The sequence below is a fragment of the Dermacentor albipictus genome, chromosome 7, assembly GCF_038994185.2.
Source record: "Dermacentor albipictus isolate Rhodes 1998 colony chromosome 7, USDA_Dalb.pri_finalv2, whole genome shotgun sequence".
In the NCBI taxonomy this organism is placed as follows: Eukaryota; Metazoa; Arthropoda; class Arachnida; order Ixodida; family Ixodidae; genus Dermacentor; species Dermacentor albipictus.
Window position 1 is genome coordinate 18,832,968 of NC_091827.1, and position 22,047 is coordinate 18,855,014.

The 22,047-nt window shown below is 46.3% G+C and overlaps 2 protein-coding genes across 2 annotated transcripts in view; both read right to left on the minus strand.

Moving 5' to 3' along the window:
* Positions 1-1,126, minus strand: part of LOC135896632 (cathepsin L-like) — a 31,446-nt gene extending 30,320 nt beyond the window's left edge. Inside the window, exon 1 of the mRNA XM_065425106.1 lies at positions 754-1,126. Within this exon, the coding sequence (XP_065281178.1) occupies positions 754-957 (204 nt within the window). The 5' untranslated portion in view covers positions 958-1,126. The remainder of the gene's footprint in view (positions 1-753) is intronic.
* A 4,577-nt stretch (positions 1,127-5,703) lies between these two features.
* Positions 5,704-21,669, minus strand: LOC135896614 (uncharacterized). Its single transcript, XM_065425087.2, has 5 exons — positions 21,555-21,669; positions 18,265-18,557; positions 15,418-15,642; positions 10,323-10,547; positions 5,704-5,987 (listed from the first exon to the last, which is right to left on the minus strand). Exons 2-5 carry the CDS (start codon positions 18,486-18,488, stop codon positions 5,915-5,917), a joined length of 747 nt encoding a protein of 248 aa, XP_065281159.1. The 5' UTR covers positions 18,489-18,557; positions 21,555-21,669; the 3' UTR covers positions 5,704-5,914.
* Positions 21,670-22,047: the final 378 nt, after the last annotated feature.

The following is a 22,047-nucleotide window of genomic DNA, read 5'->3' on the forward strand; positions in this document are numbered from 1 at the left end:
ATATATAGCACATGCTGTGTGTGTGTGTTGTAATGTTATGTGGCACTCATTTCCTATTGGCGGTCGGAAGTCACGTGACAAACTGCCGGTAAAAACTGCCTGCAGATGTGCCCGAGAGCCTGCAGGTGTTCCCTAACCTAACCTAACCTTCCTATCGAGCCAATAGGGGATGAGTGCCGGGAGAAATTCGATTCAGAAATTTTCCTGGCTGCCAGCAGAAATGACAATGCCATGTTATATCTCATAACGCACGTTAAGGATGTTCTAAATAACGTGCATAACTATTCTTACGGGGATTAATTGTAACGGAATTCGAGTACTAAATGTCAAGTAGAATCCATCACAAAAGTCACAAAAGAACGCGTGCGCGCATCAGGCTCGCTGACGTTCAAGTTCGCTAAATTAACGCAGCGAACACGCGCAGTATTTGCGATTTTTTTTTGAAATTTTGGTTGGATACATGCGAGCATTCAACGCGTGTCGTATGTACTGTACGAGCTGGTAAAGCTCAAAACCGCACCGAAAGCTTTCTTTACAGAGCAAGTTTTTCAGCAGCGTTGCTCGTTTAGCGATGACTGCGCCTTTTTCTTTTGTCGTCGTCCTCCCCTTGACTGCAGTCCAAAAGGATTGCGCGATGCGCGAATCACGTGCGAGTGCGTGAGCAATCGCCATGCAGTCGGTCGCGCGATTGCGGCCCAGCGCTGCTACCGCGCCGCGATTCCAGGCAATCAATCCAACAACTACGGCGCCTACCTGAGTTTCGGCTTCGAGGATTTCGACGACGGTGTCGTAGAATTCACGGCCATCCACCTGCGACGCCGCCACAAAGTGAGCCTCGTCGAGATAGTTTTCGAATTCCTTCGGGTCGTGCTTCATCGGAGCTCCAACGAGAGCCGCGGAACTGAGCGCCAGTAGGGCGCACAGCGCGGCGACTGCTGCCGAAGTTATTAGCCTCATTGGGTTCAATTCGTTCTGTTACGATCTGCTTGATAGAAGAAAAGTAATCCGAAAAGCGCGCACGGACCTCTGCTACGGGCAGGGCGGTGATGAGGCTCGGTAAGCGCAGAGTTGACAGCAACAAAAACTGACGCTCACTTTCGTTTTCGACTGTTTATGTTTCTGTCTACTCGCGCGCAGCGCCTCCTACCATGTGGATAACTCCCTACATCCGCTGCATGCAAGTGAGAGAAGCGACAACTTTGCAAAGCACCGCTCCATTTCAGGTCTCTCATGTTATACGGAAAAGCTTTCATGTAGGCGCAGCCGACTTCCTGAAGGCAAAGCCTTCTTACCAGGGGAACCGCAGTAACATTTGACGGCCTCGCAGAGATTGCATGTCCTCTCGCTTATTCTGCGGATTTTGCGAATGCTTTTCTCGACGAATAAAATTTGTGTCATAGATAGTGGACGGAACGGCATGTAACATACGTAATCAATGGTACGAATTGTGATTATAACTTGCAGTAAACTTTATGGTAATATCTAACACTTTAAACAAAGCGCAGCATATAAATGAGAAAAAATGCCTGAACACCCCAAGGAAGTGACCTCTTGAAATGGTGGAAAATAATCGGACTTATATAGTGTCGAAAGGAAGGAAAAAGTGAATGTAAGAATAACTATGCGCTGCACCGTGGCTGCTGACAGATGTCAAGTGGATGAAACTACGCGAAGGCATCATATCTTAATAAGCGCTGTCCAACTTCAATCGTATGCATAGAGTTTATGTGGCCTCCGAGATTGCTACATTCCGTTGTTGCACAATGCGTCTTGCCTCGGTTCTCGAAGGCTGTGCTTTTGGCGCATGTAGATTTTCACCAGTTTTCTTGTAGAATATCCGAACGCGTCCAAGCCGTCGACTACTTTATCTTCGAAGGAATTGCACTACTTTCGTCGTCACTGATTGTTTTGTTGGATGCGCTTGCGCGTTGTACGGCCGCGACATGTCTTTGTATTCTGCTTTGCGGTTCTCAATAAATCGTTGCAAGTTGGCGCTCGTGTGTCTTGTCTTTTTCCTCCGTCCTCGTCTGGTTGTGCGCTTTAAGTTCTTAGTCATATGTCTTACCAACGCGCCCAATCAGCGACATTACTGATCCAACGGGCCCGCGGAGTTTGCGCAAGACAATGGTGCCGTGAACTATGGGCTCCACCATGCGAGGAAGATATCCCAGCCAAATATTTGTTTGTCTCTATCATGCAAATGTTTGTCTCTATCTCTCCCCAATATTTAAAAATGGGTACATATTTGATGTCCACTTCACATTTTAGATTTCTATTAGTTTGTGATGGGGGTGGACCAAGGAGCTTCCAGAATGTAAGGATTAGTTGCAAATACAACACTCTTCAATTTATGGATAGGCATTTTGCGCGGCCCTTCGCTAAAACCTGCTTTTCAGAGAAACCCTTAGAAGGCAGGCGTCAACGTATAGCTCCACATATACCAACCGTGAATGCTGCTGAGCCGGAAAACGCGTTATTTGTTCGCGTTGCGATGATATAAAGATGATATTATAAAAGGCAATCAACTTGGTTATTCCATAGCGTGCAACATTGGACTGTGGCCACTCAACCTGCGAAATTACAACACTTCGCCGGCCGTTAACTTGGAGGTGAAAACTGCGGTCAGGATACGGGGATAGCCTAGGGCGCTATTAGGTGCCGCTCTTTTGCACTGTAAAATCATATACACTCTTCATGTTAACAAGGGTGTAAATATGTCTATAATTCTCCCCTTAAATCTCAAAAAGGGTGTAAGAATGTGAATTAAGACGCATTTACGCCCTCATTCACTTTTAAGGGTGCAATCATTTTGCAATGTGGGCATATGACAGCGCCATACTACGGTGCTGCAGTTTACTTTGCAGTCTGCAATGTCTCTAGAATAATTTGCGTGTGCGCAGACGAAACCATAAGTGTGTTTACCTACTGGTTTAGCCCAGTTAAGTTTTAGTTTTGTATAGCAGACACTGTTCCTCGAGCTCTCTGAGCTGGATACCGGTGCGGAGAGACAGCAATGTTGGATAGCTACACACTATATCATGCCTCACGGCAGGCTTTGTTTCAGCTTTAAACTTCATGGCTATCGAGGCTGATATTCACACAGCAGTTCTGCCCGAGCTACCTGCTTTCAGGACATCTACATGAATACCCACTCCACTGCGTATGGTTGTCTCGCGTGTCTCGTCGTTCAGAAAAACCGCAATAATCCTACGATTGATATTGCGTGGCATACCGGCTGTCCCAACTGTGCAGCGAAGAATTAAGTAATAATAAAAATAACGGTGAGCTTTACGCTGATGTTCCGAGCCTGCACTACTACTTCGACCATTAAATTATGAATCGCAATTATGTGCATGCACGTTCGGTTTCCGCCCACTGGCTGCCAACTTTTGTGTTATTAAAAGCTTTGCTTGGGTAGCGCAGAAGTTGCAGGACTACACAGTATGTTCAGATACCAACATCGGAAGAGCTGCAACACGCCTGCTGTGTTGAGTAGCGGATGTCCTCTTTTCACGGTGAAGTTCCTGGTTTCCAGCTCATTTCCGCGCATTTTCTCGCCGTCCTATTTATACGGATGTCCGTCCTTTGAGTACACGTAATGCAACAGGACCGTATGACGCGCTTAGAATTTTTAAAGCGAGTATATCCTTCTTTGGCTCTTTCGTCCGTTTTCGTTGTGTTTGTACTTTCACCATTGATACAAAGGCGTCGATGCAAGGGAAAGTCCTCCTCCGAACGTCAACAATTACAACTGCATGGTTTGACATTTACGCGCTGTCGTGTGAGAGCTTTCCGTTGGCTGACTGTTTAAATACTGAGGTGGGAGCGCGCGAGAAGGAGAATAATCTTCTCATAGAGAGTTAATGTAACCAACTCTAGAGGAAACTCGAAATTTGTAACCGCAGAGACGCCTCCATGTTGCTACTCTGCGCGGGCGCAGACGACGAGATGCGATTCAGACGAGACGCGAAATCAACGCGAACCTTGCCTTCCCAAGTCTGGGGGCGCCATCTTGCCAGGCGGACAAGATTGGTTCTCGCCGGTTAGATGCCTATCTTGAAAGCCATCTGCGGTCGGTACAGAATCCAGTGCGCCAAGGGCTGATGCTTTCGTGTGCGCTGCGTTCCCGCAGATTAGCTCCAGTCGAAGCGATAGGCAGTACGAAGGTCGATTCGCTCGCTGCTGCTGCCTCTCTTCCTCACGCCAGCGCTTTGACAGCGAGTGTCCGCGGTCATCGAGTGAGATGTGTTCACGTTTGCCTGTGCACGCGTGGCACCATGCTTGTTAATTTCTTTACTAAGCGAATGTTTACAAGTTCATCCTTACTTCGTACAGCTGTCTAATAATTTGCTATCGTAGTCGACGCTTCGCCTTTGGCGAAACTGGCTTTCTGCATCATATTTTGATTTCTTGCATTTACGAAAATTAAAGGTAGCAACATTGCGACGTTTTTGCAATTTTCCACTTACTTCGCCTAGCTTTTCCGTTAGAGTTAGTATACTAACTCTATGTATTTCTTCTCTCTCTCCCTGCGTGGCGGCAGCTGGAGATGGCAGCGGAAGGAGAGAATTGCAGTCGCCTTCCACGCTGGCGTTCGCCACCGCTAGAGACCACACGTATATTTTAAATTTATAAAAATCAAATTTATTAAAAATTTACATAATAATAAATGTGTCCTGTCATACCCGATGGGGAGTTCTCGCACTTTTCTTGACGTAGGGTGATAGACTAGCAATTTTTACAACGAAGCTATATAAAGCTAGGCTTCCGTGCATTTCTGTTCTCCATTAACAAATATCACCATCAATGGCTCATACCCCCGTAAGCTCATAAATGCTCCCGTAAGCAAGTAAAAAATGCAATGGCTAAAACCCCGTAAGGCAGAGGCTACAAGCACTCAGCAAAGTAAAGCGAACAGTGCATAGTCTTTGTAATCAGTCATACAACATACAGAACAGCATGTCGTAAATTGTCATCATCAATGGTTCATACCCCCGTAAGCAAGCAGAAAGTGCAATGACTCATAGTCCTGTAAAATTGATGGCTACTCCCTTTGCGTGAATTAGCTGCGATGACACTACCCTTGTCGTTGTCGGCGATTTCAATGTGGGTGTGTCGGTACCGAAAAGGGAGCGGTTTCCGCTTTCCGTGTTGCAGACATATCCCTTGCAATGCCACACCGATCCGGCCCAACCGAACACCCAGCGGCGTACGCGCATCAATTTAACATTATCAGTTGCGAGTGATCAAGACAGTGTGCCCACCTTTCGTCACGATGTCCACCCATCAAGACAATAAACGAGTTCGTACCTTTGTTCAAAATTATGTGTCACCTCCGTGTCGTGTGCTAAACAGCTTCGATGGTCAACCACCTTCGCAGAGCGCAATGGCTCGAGTTCATGCTTTTTATTATTTTTATTCGAGGAGGGCTAAAAGAATAAATGGAATAGAAATAATTTGAAAGAGCTTTACTTTATAGCGTCGTAGCTTCTTAGAAGCGTTCGGCTGTTTGTATACATTCACGATCATCGTCGACGGTTATACTGCGCAATCATTCTTATTTTCATCATTTTTTAAAAGTTATTTTGCTCCCTCATCAACCAAACACCATTCCTTTAAGGGCGTTAATTGCAACACCCATTTCTCTCGGGTGATGTCATACCATCATGCATTTGTAACTTGTTGACCAGAGGACAAACAAAATGCAACTTTGTACAAAAGCCTTTAGTTTACAGCAGGTGTCAGGGCTGCGGTTGCCCAGCGCTCCGGCTGCTCCCACCGTTGACAACGGAGCAGCACGGAAAGGTTAAGTACCACGGGCCTCGAGTCACGAGCATGCTTTTGCGCATGCGTCGCAGAAGCCGGAACAAGACGAGCCCCCGCGATAGAGCACGCCGCCCTCCGCTGTATGGAGTTAGGGCTGGCTGACGGACGTCGAGGGCTCCCGCGGGCGCGTCCTCGCTGGGACACGTACCTCGCGTGACCACCTGAAAGCAGTGAAGTCTTCGTGAAATCCTCGAAGATCGCATATCAGTGTGTGAGTGTGACAACGCCGCTATTGAAATGCGCGAACAAGAAAAGAAAGCAATCAATAGCTTTTACGCACCGAGTGTCAGTTCGAGTACGCTAACCGCTGCAGCATGGTCATTTCGTGTATCTTGGCCATTTCGTGTATCTCTCCTCCTTGGGGATGGGGAATCGACTTGAACATATAACCACCTAACGTCGAAACACCCAACAGCGAAACATATGAAGCATTACGTTACAGACAGTTCTGTGGAATTGGCTGTTTCGAATACGTACGCGCTATACATACGTATATATATAAGGCAACTATTTTACTCGTTTGACGGAGCGTATGGGTGTCAGTTATAAACAGATTTGCACCATGTTTTGTTTCTAAGGGCGCAAATTATTAGTCTTATACTCCCTTAAACGTAAAAGACGGGTCGCATTTCGTTGGGGAATTGCGTGCGTGGCGTGCGAACATGGCGACCTGTGCTGGCGGCAACGCTCCGATCGAAGGAGAGAGCACCCTGCGCGATTATCTCTGAAGTTTGAGTTTTAAAATAAGTTTGTTTCTTATTTACTTTGCACAGTTTAGAAAGCGAAAGATGCTGCATTCAGCACAAGGAAACGTGTGCTAATGTGATCATGTCATACGGAGCGCACTATGGCAGTCTACCTTTGGATAACCGTATGCCTGAACAGTAAAATAAGGTCTGTACACACAACCAAGACGTGTACCCAACTAAGCTCTTCTAGATTGCGTGGAACACGACTGTCAATCTACTTTCAAATATACTAAACTATTGTACCGAAATGCGATGATGAGCGGACACGACTGATGTCTGAAACGTTCCACATTCCTAAACCTGGCAATGCATGCGTAAGTTACCCATCCTTTTTCACTACTTCCGAAGGAGATCGTTACTATCGGAGTGATTTCTTCTCATTCCTTCCCCCGCGTACTTCTGCTGGACGTTTTTCAAGTCTTTTTACTTCTCTAAGTATTCTTTAAATAATTATTTCCGCTTGGCTTGCCACGCGCCATAACGTACGGATGAAATTAAGTATAAGCACGTTTGCCCGTTTCATAAAGATACTGCAAAAACGACTTATAAAATGTCTTGTCTGTGAGCCATCGTTCATAGTCTTCAGGTTACTTGCTTCCCAGCTTGACACCTCCAAAGACACTTTTTCACGAACTGTCCTTGTCTAAGGTAGACGGCTGGTATCCGCTGACGGCGCAATATCTTCATATATGATTGACCCCCGAGTACAAATGATGGCTGGTGTAAGAACCGGCCCGAAGACTCTGGAGAGATACTTCTACACTGTAATATAACTTAACTCCCTTCGAAGCGAAAGAAGGTGCATATCGGTATATGACTCTCTTCCACATTGTAATATAACTTAACTCCCTTCGAAGCGAAAGAGGGTGTATATCGGTCTATGACTCACACCCTTACATTCAAAAGGGGCGTATGGGTGTCAGTTATAAACAGATTTGCACCATGTTTTGTTTCTAAGGGCGCAAATTATTAGTCTTATACTCCCTTAAACGTAAAAGACGGGTGTAAATTGGCGTAACTTATACCCTTACACTCAAGAGGTGTATGGGTGAGAGTTATAGACAGATTTGCAGCCTTTTTGAGGTTGTAAAAAAATCGACTTATAATGAAATAAGTACGGTATATATCGTTTGCCGTGATCTGGCGCTCCTTGGAGAATATCTTAAGTTCCGCCTAATTAGTTAATTAACTAAGATAAATTAGTAAAGAATTTTGCACTTTTTATTTTTATTTTTTAATTATTTTACAGTGCGCACCATTGTGAGGAACTTACTCCCTTAAACGTAAAAGACAGGTGTATATTGGTTTAACTTACACCCTTACACGCAAAAGGTGTATGGGTGTGAGTTATAGACAGATTTCCAGCATTTTTAAGGTTGTAAACTATTCTATAGTGCACCTGATTGTGGGGAAGGGAGCACTCCCGCCATGTGTCGGGGTCAGAGGGAAGGGAAGGCATTACAGGTAACATATGAAAGGGCGAACATTGCGTTCCCGCTCAATTATGAGCTCGGTATACTCGAGTATACCTATCACGGCTGCGCGTAAGATCACGCTCAAAGCCAAGGGAACGAATATAATGAAGCAAAAATTTCATCAATTTACGTGGGTTCGAACGCATAATCCAACGCGCCTCCTCAGCCGGTGTTCTATCCCCGCTACTCAAACACACTTCATTGCAGGTAAATAAAAGTTGCGTCATGCGAGAAGTTGCGACCTCCTTGCGTTTGCGAAACGGTTTCAACGGTTCACATTAAAGACAGCCTCTGAAAATACAAACTTCTTCCTTCCTTGATTGACATAAGGCTGAGGATAGATGCACCTCACAAATCCATTTTCAATAATAATAAAGCGAAGTGGGTGAAATTTATGTATTGCAAAAATATTTATATCCCAGTTTTGATTATGTTTTTAGTTTACCAAAATCTTATTCGGGTACTCTTCTGTGCCCTTTGAAAGTGTAAGAAGTAAGGTCTCTTTTGCAAGTTTGGATCACTGTATTATATGACAAAGAGAATGTTGTTATTATTCCACATAGTGCGCAGATTGCCAGGAAAGCAATTTATTAGTTTGGTAATGCTTCATTACTTGAAGACAAAAAATAATCCTAAGTGCCATTTTCCAAAACATTGTCGAGTGGTTTCCCAAAATGAACATAACTAAAATATCCGAGAAATATAATAAAACTTGGGTACTTGTATTCTGCGCATACTTTTTCATATGCGTGCAAAATTTGTTTTTAATTTGAGTAATGGCTACGGGCATCGTCGTTACTGCCATCTCACGATGAGAAAAAAACTGCTCAAGAAGCCTCCACAACGTAATACTACGAATTTAGCCAAAAAGTGAACAAAAAATTAATAATTAATCTTAATTAGTTAACTAATTAGCCGATATTTAGGATATGCTCCAAGGAGCGCCACATCACGGCAAACAATATATGCCATATTTATTTCATTGTGAGTCGATACCTTATTTTCGAAAAATGTAACCCAAAATTGAGCTATCGACCTATATTCTTGAACAAAGCTGGCAAAAGTATCGTTCCTCCGTGGCGTCCACCGTAAAGCCAGTCTGGAAATTATTCAGACTGGCTTTAAGAAATGCTGCCTGTCCAACGCACTTGACGGCGCCGAGGGTGACATCGACTGGGGTGCTGCGGACGCCTGACAAGCATATCCGACGACTCTTCGGGCCGTTCCAACGAGGATGCACTTTGTGGCATCGACAAGGCGAAATGTAGTAGCAGAGTTTACGGGTAAGTAAAGGTGTGTCATGTTCAAAAACTTTTCGTTTTTTTATTTCGAAAAAGAAAAGATAGAGCCGACCTATATTCGAATTACACTTTTTTTTTTAAATTTCTAGGCGAGTTCATACACAGGGGAGCGACCTGCATCCGTGTTCGCCCTATTTACGAGAAAATACGGTATATTCCACCGGCTCTCTCTTCTATATACGGATTGTGTATTTCACGGTGCATACAAAAAAAAGGTTGATGGCACAGGCAGTTGCGTTGCCCGTCATCTAGATTAATCACGTTCGTCTTGTTTGCGGCCCGGATAGAATAACCTATAAATTGAACTGGCTAGCCACTCCCCACCAAGGAAACACCCAATTATGAACCGGTGGTGTTACTGTTTGCTGTCGCACTACTAATTGCAGTTCATTACCTCTGCGAAGCTTAACTGCCTGCTCCTCGGTGCTTGTTACATGCACCGTACTAGCACCGCTACGCGTATACCGTAGCGCACACCGCCATAGCTCTCGCCTGGAACAGTTTTGGATTTCATCCACGTGTTGGTGGCCTATCAGTTTCACCTTAGGAGTGTTATTAGGCGCACTGACGGACGAGGACAAGCCAGTAACCACACACAAGGGATGTACTCCTGCTTGCTTGTCCTCGCTGTCGATGCGCTTAAACAATCCTAAGTATGTCTCATACCAGCAAGGCCGCCAACGGTTGTCAAGTTGGTTTCCCCGCCAAATATAGTGAAACCTAACGATACATTATCTACGGTATCAACGGCGCGAAATAGGAAATACATATCGTATACTGTACTCCACGTCTTCTTATTTCAAAGAGCGGCAATAATCACCGAGCTAAGCTGTCTTGCGCTTACGGGCGACGCGATGATTGTTCGGGTCGTTTTATCCAGCACATCGGACACCGTAACATCGCATCGCTATATACATCAATGTGGCACCTGTATACGCACGTATATATCATTGGAATGTCGGCACATATACCTGAAGCTTGTGCGCATCCTTTGGCCACTAGTGCCATGTCGAGTGACCCGAAAATCCTCGGCCACCAAATGGCTGCTCGCGGGCGCCGCACGTTGCGCCGAACCTCGGGTCTCGTGCTCCGAACCTTGGCCAGACTCTCGTGAACTCTGTGACTCCGATGAACTCGCGCGCGGCTGTCGTTGGCGCCGATTAGCAGCAGCGGCGCGCTCCAGAGCCTGCAGCAACCTAACGGGAAACCAATCAAACTCCGAGGTTTTTAAAGGTGCCAAAAACCACAATCGATCATGATCGAGGCATGTCGTAGCGGGGGGATTATTTTGGCCACCTCCGGATTTCTTTTAACGCACACCCAAGGCTCGGTACACGAACGTTTCTTGCATTATACGACCCCCATAGGAATGCGGCTGTCGTCGCCAGGATCGAAGCAGACACCTGGAGCTGAGCAGTGCATCTCCATAGCAGCTGAGCTGCCGCGAAGGGTTGTTGGAAAAGACGGTGTGCACTCATAGTGATGCATTGCTGAAGCGAGGGGAATCGCTGCAGTGGCGTGTAGTCAGAACTGAATTGCGCTGGTCTGTTTCAGCCTGCTGTTCATTTGAGATGCGGCTTCCGATTGCCGTCTGCTCTTGCTCGGAGTTTGTGGAGGGGTTAAAAAAAAAGATTTCTGGGGATGTTCAAACAAGGAACGTGCCATTGCAGAAACAGTTCTTTCTAAAAAGGCAGCAAAGAGCGACGTTCTTAAATCTCCCATAAAGTTGGCAATGCGGGGAACTTCTTTCAGGGGACATCGAAGCGTCTGCATCGCATGTTATGCTTTTTAGATCGAAGGTGTTGTTGAAATAGCCACTTCGCGCTACGAAGTCTAGCATTACCAGGGTGGTAATTGGCGTGGTCATTTCGTGTCTCCCCTTCTTGGGGATGGGGCATCGATTTGAATATATAACCACCTAACGTCGAAACACCCAACAGCGAAACATATGACGCATTACGTTACAGACAGTTCTGTGGAATTGGCTGTTTCGAATATGCACGCGCTAAACAACTGTATCCGTATGGCAATTATTTTACTCGTTTCACGGAGCAGACGACAAGGTCGCGGGATCGAATCCCGGCCACGGCGGCCGCATTTCGATGGGGGCGAAATGGGAAAACACCCGTGTACTTAGATTTAGGTGCACGTTAAAGAACCCCAGGTGGTCGAAATTTCCGGAGCCCTCCACTACGGCGTGCCTCATAATCAGAAAGTGGTTTTGGCACGTAAAACCCCATATAAGAAGATGAAGAGCAGACGACATCGCATTTCGTTGGGGAATTGCCTGCGTGGCGTGTGAACATGGCGACCTGTGCTGGCGGCAATGCTCCGATCGAAGGAGAGAGCACCCTGCGCGATTATCTCTTCACTTCAAGTTTTAAAAGAAGTTTGTTTCTTGATTTACTTTGCACAGTTTAGAAAGCGAAAAATGCTACAGTACGCGCAAGAAAACGTGTGCTAATGTGATCGTGTCATGCGAAGCGCGCTATGGCAGTCTACTTTTGGATAACTGTATGCGCGAACAGTAAAATAAGGTCTGTAAACAACCAAGATGTGTACTCAACTAAGCTCTTCTAGATTGCGTGGAACACGACTGTGAATCTACTTTCAAATACACTAAATTACTGCACAGAAATGCGATGATGAGTGGACACGACTGATGTCTGAAACGTTCCACATTCCTAAAAGTGGCAATGCATCCGTAAGTTACCCATCCTTTTTCACTACTTCCGAAGGATATCATTACTGTCAGTGTTATTTCTTCCCATTCCTTCCCCCCCGTGCTTCTGTTGGACGTTTTTCAAGCCTTTTTACTTCTCTAAGTATTTTTTAAATAATTATTTCCGCTTGGGGGTTGCCACGCACCATAACGTACGAATGAAATTAAGTATAAGCACGTTTGCCCGTTCCATGAAGATACTGCAAAAACGACTTATAAAATGTCTTGTCTGTGAGCCATCGTTCGCAGCCTTCAGGTTAGCTGCTTCCCAACTTGACACCTCCAAGTACACTTTTTCACGGACCTGTCCTTGTCTAAGGTAGACGGTGGGCATCTGCTGACGGCGCAGTATCTTCATATATGATTGACCCCCGAGTACAAATGATGGCTGGTGTAAGGACCGGCCCGAAGACGCTGGAGAGATACTTCTTCTACACTGTAATATAACTCCATTCGAAGCGAAAGAGGGTGTATATCGGTCTATAACTCACACCCTTACATCCAAAAGGGGCGTACGGGTGTCAGTTATAAACAGATTTGCACCACACTCTAAAAAAAGAGTTTACGCCCTTTGTGTTGTATTTTGTTCCCCACCAATAACCTTCATCTGTCTTGCCCGCATTTCCTTTCTTTAACGCTACGAGCCCAGTACTTCCTAGTCACGAACGTACGGCTTGCGCGTTATCAGCTTGACACAGCATTCTCGACAGAAAAATAGCGAGCGCAGAGTTTTCGAGAGAGGAAACGCAAGCAAGGCAGATGACGATTATTGTTTGGGCACGATATAAGCCACAAAGGGTGTAAACTTTTTAGAGTGCATGTTTTGTTTCTAAGAGTGCAAATTGTTAAACTTACTCCCTTAAACGTAAAATACGGGTGTAAATTTCTTCAACTTACACCCTTACAGTCAAAGGGTGTACGGTGTGAGTTATAGACAGATTTGCAGCCTTTTTAAGGCTGTAAGCTATCTTACAGTGCACCCGACTGTGGGGAAGGGAGCACTCCCACTTGGGGGTCAGATGGAAGGGAAGGTATTACAGGTGGCGTGAAAGGGCGAGCTGTCCTGTCCAGTTATAAGCTCGGTATACTCGAGTATCCCTAACACGGCTGCGTGTAACATCACGCTCAAAGACAAGGGAACGAATATAATGATGCATAAAGTTCATCAATTTACGTGGGTTCGAACGAATATACCAACGCGCCTCCTCAACGGGTGTTCTATCACTGCTACTCAAACACACTTCATTGCAGGTGAATAAAGGTTGCGTCATGCGTAAAGTTGCGAACACCATGAGTTCACGAAAAGGTTTTAACGATTCACAATTAAGACAGCCTCTGAAAATACAAATTTCTTCTTTCCTCGATTGACATAAAGCTGAGGAGTGATGCGCCTAAGAAATCCATTTTCATTAATAATGAACCGAATGAAAGTTATGTACTGCAAAAAGTTTTACATCCCAGTTTGATTACGTTTTCAGTTTACCAAAATATTATTTGGGAAACTTTCTGTGGCCTTTGAAAGTGTGAGAAGTAAGGTCTCTTCTGCACGTTGGGATCACTGTATTATATGACAAGACAACGTTGTTATTATCCCACATAGTGCACAGATTGCCGGGAAAGCAATACATCAGTTTTGTATTGCTTTATTGCTTGAAGACAAAAAGAAAATAGGAAATCCTAAGTGCCAATTTACAAAACATTGTCGAGTGGTTTCCCAAAATGAACTAACTAAAATAACCTGGAAATATAATAAATCTTGGGTACTTGTATTCTACGCATACTTTTTCATATGGGTGCAAAATTTGTTTTTAATTTGGGTAATGGCTACGGGCATCGTCGTTAATTACTCCCATCTCACGATGAGAAAAAAAACTGCTCAAAAAGCCTCCACAACGTAATACAACGAATTTAGCCAAAAAGTGAACAAAAAATTAATAATTAATCTTAATTAGTTAACTAATTAGCCGATATTTAGGATATGCTCCAAGGAGCGCCACATCACGGCAAACAATATATGCCGTATTTATTTCATTATAAGTCGATACCTTTTTTTCGAAAAATGTAACCCAAAATTGAGCTATCGACCTATATTCTTGAACAAAGCTGGCAAAAGTATCGTTCCTCCGTGGCGTCCACCGTAAAGCCAGTCTGGAAATTATTCAGACTGGCTTTAAGAAATGCTGCCTGTCCAACGCACTTGACGGCGCCGAGGGTGACATCGACTGGGGTGCTGCGGACGCCTGACAATTAAGCATATCCGACGACTTTTCGGGCCGTTACAACGAGGACGCAGTTTGTGGCATCGACACGGCGAAATGTAGTAGCAGAGCTTACGGGTAAGTAAAGGTGTGTCATGTTCAAAACTTCTCGCTTTTTTTTTTCGAAAAAGAAAAGATAGGGCCGGACCTATATTCGAATTACACTTTTTTTTTTAATTTCTTCGCGAGTTCATACACAGGGGGGCGACACATCCGTGTTCGCCCTATTTACGAGAAAATACGGTATATTCCATCGGCTCTCTGTTCTATATATGGATTGTGTATTTTACGGTGCATACAAAAAGAGGTTGACGGCACAGGCAGTTGCGTTGCCCGTCATCTAGCTTAATCACGTTCGTCTTGTTTGCGACCCGGATAGAATAATCTCATTTGAACTGGGTAGCCCCTCCCCCCCACCAAGGAAACACCCAGTTATGAACCGGTGGTGTTACTGTTTGCTGTAGCACTACTAATTGCAGTTCATTACCTCTGCGAGGCTTAACTGCCTGCTCCTCGGTGCTTGTTACGTGCACCGTACTAGCACCGCTACGTGTATACCGCACAGCGCACACCGCCATAGCTCTCGCCTGGAACAGCTGCTGCTATTAGCGCATGGATTGCATCCACGTGTTGGTGACTTATCAGTTAGTTTCACCTTAGGAGTTTTATTAGGCGCGCTGACGGACGAGGACAAGCCAGTGACCACACACAAGGGATGTATACTCCTGCTTGCTTTCCCTCATTGTCAATGCGCTTAAACAATCCTAAGTATGTCTCATACCAACAAGGCCGCCAACGCTTGTCAAGTTGGTTTCCCCGCCAATTATAGTAAAACCCAACGATACATTATCTACGGTATCAACGGCGCGAAATAGGAAATACATATCGTATACTGAACTCCACGTCTTCTTATTTCAAAGAGCGGCAATAATCACCGAGCTGAGCTGTCTTGCGCTTACGGGCGACGCGATGATTGTTCGGGTCGTTTTATCCAGCACATCGGACAACGCAACATCGCATCGCTATATACATCAATGTGGCACCTGTATACGCACGTATATATCATTGGAATGTCGGCATATATACCTGAAGCTTGTGCGCATCCTTTGGCCACTAGTGCCATGTCGAGTGACCCGAAAATCCTCGGTCACCAAATGGCTGCTCGCGGGCGCCGCACGTTGCGCCGAACCTCGGGTCTCGTGCTCCGAACCTTGGCCAGACTCTCGTGAACTCTGTGACTCCGATGAACTCGCGCGCGGCTGTCGTTGGCGCCGATTAGCAGCAGCAGCGCGCTCCAGAGCCTGCAGCAACCTAACGGGAAACCAATCAAACTCCGAGGTTTTTAAAGGTGCCAAAAACCACAATCGATCATGATCGAAGCATGTCGTAGCGGGGGGATTATTTTGGCCACCTGCGGTTTTCTTTTAACGCACACCCAAGGCACGGTACACGAACGTTTCTTGCATTATACGACCCCCATAGGAATGCGGCTGTCGTCGCCAGGATCGAAGCAGACACCTGGAGCTGAGCAGTGCATCTCCATAGCAGCTGAGCTGCCGCGAAGGGTTGTTGGAAAAGACGGTGTGCACTCATAGTGATGCATTGCTGAAGCGAGAGGAATCGCTGCAGTGGCGTGTAGTCAGAACTGAATTGCGCTGGTTTGTTTGAGCCTGCTGTTCATTTGAGATGCGGCTTCCGATTGCCGTGTGCTCTTTCTCAAAGCTTGTGGAGGGGTTAAAAAACATTTCTGGGTTTGTTCAAGCAAGGAACATTGTTGTGTCGGCAGCGGCAGGCAAGCGGGGGGCCCCGACCAGCGAACGCGCGGCTAACGCCGGCGCAGTAAAGGAGACGCGGAGCGAACTGCTCCCGTTGAAAACCGGAACGAAGACTCCGCCGACCGGCGGCTGTTTATTGCTTATAAAGGGTTCACACGCCAGATGACACCTCCCGATTGGTCCAATGCTCGTCTCATGACAGAAGGGGGGTGCGCCATCTAGCTAAACAACTACAACACATACATAGGCGATGACACAGATATCTGACAGGGGGCGACACTATACTACAAACATGTCATATATTGCAGAAACAGTTCTTTCTAAAAAGGAAGCAAAGAGCGAGGTGTTTAAATATCCTAAAGTTGGCAATGCGGGGAACTTTTTTCAGGGGACATCGAAGCGTCTGCATCGCATGTTATGCTTTTTAGATCGAAAGTGTTGTTGAAATCGTCACTTCGCGCTACGAAGTCTAGCATTACCAGGGTGACTGAGAAGGTAAGAATTAACCTCTGGCAAATAATAATTCAAGGATATTAACAGAAGGTTTTTTTACGCTGAAAAAGAAAGTTGCATAGCATCCACACTAGGCCGCTTGGCTAGTTGAAAGACATTGCTCGTTACGCTCACATACCTCAGAAAATGTATATCATCGCAAACTGGGGCAGTAAAATAAATGTTATCTTGTTACCATACAGGAGAAAATTCTAGAGGTAAAGTGCTTTGTTCTTTCTATAATATGCAAAAAAAGACCCTTCATGGTGCCCACCCCTATAGTTATGCCGGACACTATAGAATCGCCAATTAACGAGGTATTACCCAGAAACCTTTTAGTAATTTACACAGGTAATGGTAATCTTAGCCATATCAAGAATAAAAGTGGCATTTAAAGGTAAATTTAGAAGCAATTAAACACTGACCGAACCGCAACCTTCAACTCTGAAAAAAGAAACTGTTTTCACAAGGGAATGATGACATAACACAAATTCAAGCGGAACCTTCCCGAACGGGAACTGTCCAAGATACCCGTAGCATTAATGGCTGTAGGCGTGTTGCGCAGAATGTGTTATACGTGGTAATGATGTGTGTAGGGGTTACGCTTATACGTATAGTAGGCGTTACTTATTCATACATGCGTGAGAAGTAGGAGCAGTGCGATGCCACATATTTACATCGCCGAACAAACACATTCCACACAACGCCGACCACCAAACATTGGTACGCATACATTCAACAGTTCTCGTTCAGGTAGGTTCCGCGTAGCTTGTTTGCGCAATGTCCGGCGCGGCATAACCGACGCGTTAATGCATTTGTAGGCAGCGGGAGGGCGACGGCTGCGCGTGCGCATGCGTAATTAATGTACGAGTGGCGCACGCTATCGTTTTGGGTTCTCTTTGATCACCTTCCATCTTCGCTGGTCGGGTGTTTAACTGGGCCTCCCATACTCCTGCCTAGCCCCCTTTTAGGCTTAGGCTCTTAGGCTTAGGCTCTTAGGCTTAGGCTTTTAGGCTTTAGGCTTTTAGGCTTAGACTCTTCTGGAGTAAGTTTAACACCTCTCTACGTATGGCGTATGAGGAACGGCGAAAGCGAACAGGCTCCCAGAATGTTTTGCGTCGGCGAGGCTATTGTCATCATGGAGAGTGGGCCGTTTGTCACTGTATATACTCCCGATGGCAGCTATCAATCGCGCACACAAAGGGCTTGAACAGCGCATTCTTACTCTGTATTGGGAAAGCTAGGTGTATATATATATATATATATATATATATATATATATATATATATGTGTGTGTGTGTGTGTGTGTGTGTGTGTGTGTGTGTGTATATATATATATATTTTTTTTTTCTTTTGTTGTTGTAAATAAACTGCTGGTATTTTGTTCGCGCACAGTTTCGCTGCTACCATGAGATATGTTAAACCTTGTTATTTTTTGTAATCAATCTTGTATTTTGTTCTGTAACCGTTCTTTTCTTGTTGCTTGTATACTTCCTTATTATATGCTGTTGTTGCCTTTAGATGTTAACTACAATAACTGTTCTTGTACAGGAGGTCCCGATACAGTCTTTCACTATGGGACCTCCTTCTGCATACTAAGTACTTGTAACTGTTACCCAACTTCTAATAATAAATTTTTGATTCTGATTCTGATTCTATATATACCTGCGTAGCAGCGTATGCCTTGCTGGGGAGGCAGCAGCAGGAGCGCTTGAGCACCAGGTCATCTCGTAGGTGCGCCGAATGCGACGGCTGGAAGCAGGGAGCCCGGCACGGCGATCACTCGGAGCGGTCCCTTCCGCATGGTCGCGCACATACTCGCGTGTTGAGGACGCCACCCAGCCGCTACGCCCTACGCCTGGCCGTCGACCTCCCGCTGCGTTCGCCATGTCGGTGTCGACGGTGGACCAGCACGCGACCACTACGTTCCAGTTGAATACTGCGAACGCTGGATGCACCTGCATGCAAGAGAACGGAGCAATCGTAATAATGTAATATTGGAAGCCATGCTTCTTTTGTGCGAGGCATATTACTAGAGCTCGACCCAGCTCCTCAGGCGCGGCGGTGTCGCCTTCAATACCACGTGACACCGTGACGTCACGACAGAGGAGAAACGGGGCTCCAACTCGCGCCGTCGCTCGCGGCGTCGCCCCCCGCATCGGACGCGGTGAGCGTCGAGCAACGCAGCGTTCGGCGCGACAACGATTTATTCATGAAGTGCAACGCCGCAGACACCGACACCGACGACACCGGCTTTCCTGCGACACGAGCTCCTTTACGCTGTCGCGTTAAAATAGAGGCTAGTATGCTTCGCATCCTGGGCGTAACCTTAGCTAAGCCACAGCCATTTTTTTTTCGCGACTTCGTGCCTCTCGTCAAGATGGCCGCGTGAAAACGGCGACCAGAGCTCAGAAGCGCTGCATGAGTGACTGACTGAGCAGAACAGCGAGTCTGTGAACAATGGAACACGACTCTTGCCTCTCTGCTATCAAAAAAGAGTCAGTTTTGACATAGGACACTTCAGACAATTCGATAAAGGCCTGCCGTGAATCTCTCACTAAAGCAAATGAACGTGATCAGAAAGTTGGGTATGTATGTCTATTGGAGAAATTATCAAAGGGAGCAACCGCAGAAAAAAGCTTGAAAGCTCCCCTGTGTGCTAATTATTCGATCAAAGCTGTACGATACGACACTATGTTTACAAATATATATATATATATATATATATATATATATATATATATATATATATATATATATATATATATATATATATATATATATATATATGCTATAAGGCATGTGGTTTCACCGATTCTAAGCAGCGTTTGTAGTACCTATGACCCTTATGCCAGTAATATGTAGCCGAATGTGGCGCAGTTGCCAAGGTGAAAACACGGGTGGCTGTTGTTGTAAAGCTGGACAAGTCCATACACGCCTGCCCACAGAACATTACATAATGTTGGAATGTTCAAGGAAACAAGAAAAGGAAACGACAGGTGAGAATCGTGCGAGTGCTCTTGATGTGGCTGCATCTGCGATATAGCGTTAACAAAAGTGCACTCCAGCCGCGTACATATTGCTTGTTACTACGACAAATTAAAAAGTAAATCAACTTAAATTCTGGAGTTTTACATGCCGAAACCACGATATGATTACGAGGTAAGGCGTAGTGGCGGACAGCGGTATAGAAGAGGTGTGGAATTAATGAGAAATTTTGAAGCAGTGTCAATTTAACCGCAACATAATTCCCATAGTTTCCTTCCATGCCATTGCTAGACAGAATTGGCTAAAAAAAAAAGCAGTTGCGTACACCATGACGGGAGTAGATGACAAATAGAGGGCACTGCGGAATAATTACGACCACCTGGGATTCCTCAACGTACGGCAATTTCTGCGTTATAGCCACAGGAATACATTTGCTCAAAACTTGCAATTGCTTTCAGTTGTTGTTGCAACAAACCTCGACGTCTACCTCATCCATATGGTGTTAGTTTATGGCTATTGTCGCCGCCATGTTGACGACGACGACGAAGTTGAGCCTACGCATGCTCCGCGCGCTCGATCCAGGGGCGGTACTTTTTGCCCCAAACACAAAAGGTTTACTTTTAAACTCCAACGCTCAAATTGTTAACTCCCTTGTTATTATTATTATTGTTATGCACCTAATTGAACCACCCGATTCGTGGCAAATCCCCCACTGTGGGTAATAGCCACGGCTACTTAGGACAACAACAACAACAACATTCTGCGACGATCACTTTCGGCTATAATATGAGCTTGATTTTTTTTTTTTGGCTGGTTGAGTACTACGTCACGCGAAGGCGATATCGCCGAAGTGATCGTCACACAATACGTCCCAGGTGGCAAGCGAGAGATAGAGAACATCTGGGCAACTCGGCAGCAGCAGCGATACGGCTGGCGGTCTGTTCGTTCGAAGGAAAGCTCATCGACGATGGAGGACACAGTTCGCATCACGCTTCCTCACAATTAGTACTCTTGCCACCGATACGTAAAAAAAAAGGAAGAGGCACCATGCTAATTTTCCTAAATTCTGGTGATTAGCGTGCCAAAACGGCGCTCTGATTATGAGGCTCGCCGATATAGTGGGGGACTCCGGATTTAAATTTTGACATCCACCCCCCTTCCTGAGGTTCTTTACCGCGCACCAAATGCACGGTACATGGGCATTTTTTTTTTTACGCGAAGCATATTACTAGAGCTCAACCCAGCTCCTCAGGCGCGGCGGTGTCGCCTTCAATACCACGTGACACCGTGACGTCACGACAGAGAAACGGGGCTCCAACTCGCGCCGTCGCTCGCGGCGTCGCGGAGGTATATAAGCAGCTGCGCTTGCCTCTGCTAGACACTCACGAGGTGAGATGCCTCCTGGAGACAGAGCTGCTCGTTGGAATGAGAAGCGAAGGTTGCGGCGTGCTACAGAGACTGTTTCTCGGTGGCTTTGCTACGGCGCAGCGACTACGCGCCCCGCATCGGACGCGGTGAGCGTCGAGCAACGCAGCGTTCGGCGCGACAACGAAATGTGCGCCTGAGCAAGCGCCGCACGCCTGAGCCGACGCCGACGACACCGGCTTTTCTGCGACACGAGCTCCTTAACGCTGTCGCGTTAAAATAAAGGCTAGTATGCTTCGCATCCTGGGCTTAACCTTAGCTAAGCCACAGCCATTTTTTTTTTTTGCACATTTCGCCCCCGTCGAAATGCGGCCGTGGGTCTTCGAACGCGCCCTCGGGCAGCGCAACGCCTAAGCCACTGTTATGTCGTCGACGGCACAGCAGTAAGCCTCCTAAGCTAACGGGTTTTCACAATGGCCAGAAAAAAAGAAAAGGAGGAATAGCGTCCAGCTCGTGACATTCGAGCCTGATCCATGCTTGACGCGCAGCATATCTCCGTTAACTGCAAACTAGTTTTTTTGTTAATGGAAAGAGCCACTTACCCAACTGCGTCGTCTCGCAGCCACCGGCGAACACGGAATGCTGGCTGACACAGTGCACGCGTCGATGGCGCGAGGTGCGTCCGTGCCGTGCGCAGCCCTGCGCGTGCCAAGAACATCGGAGAAATTTAAAAAAAAAAGTGTAGGTCACGTGATTTGAGCGTCGTGGTTTTGGAATCACCGTGCACATCCCTGCAAATTTCGGGAAGATTAGAAGAAAAAAATGGCTGTGGCTTAGCTAAGGTTACGCCCAGGATGCGAAGCATACTAGCCTTTATTTTAACGCGACAGCGTTAAGGAGCTCGTGTCGCAGAAAAGCCGGTGTCGTCGGTGTCGGTGTCTGCGGCGTTGCACTTCATGAATAAATCGTTGTCGCGCCGAACGCTGCGTTGCTCGACGCTCACCGCGTCCGATGCGGGGGGCGACGCCGCGAGCGACGGCACGGGTTGGAGCCCTGTTTCTCCACTGTCGTGACCGCAGGCACGTACCCTGGGGG

Bases quoted from the DNA above. Each gene is read 5' to 3' on its own strand.
- LOC135896614 (XM_065425087.2), bottom strand. From the start codon at position 18,488: ATGGCGAACGCAGCGGGAGGTCGACGGCCAGGCGTAGGGCGTAGCGGC. The intron at 15,643-18,264 runs GTATATATAGAA...GTTTCCCGTTAG, and splicing joins AGGCATACGCTGCTACGCAG to GTTGCTGCAGGCTCTGGAGC. The intron at 5,988-10,322 runs GTATATGTGCCG...CACTGCTTTCAG, and splicing joins AGGATGCGCACAAGCTTCAG to GTGGTCACGCGAGGTACGTG.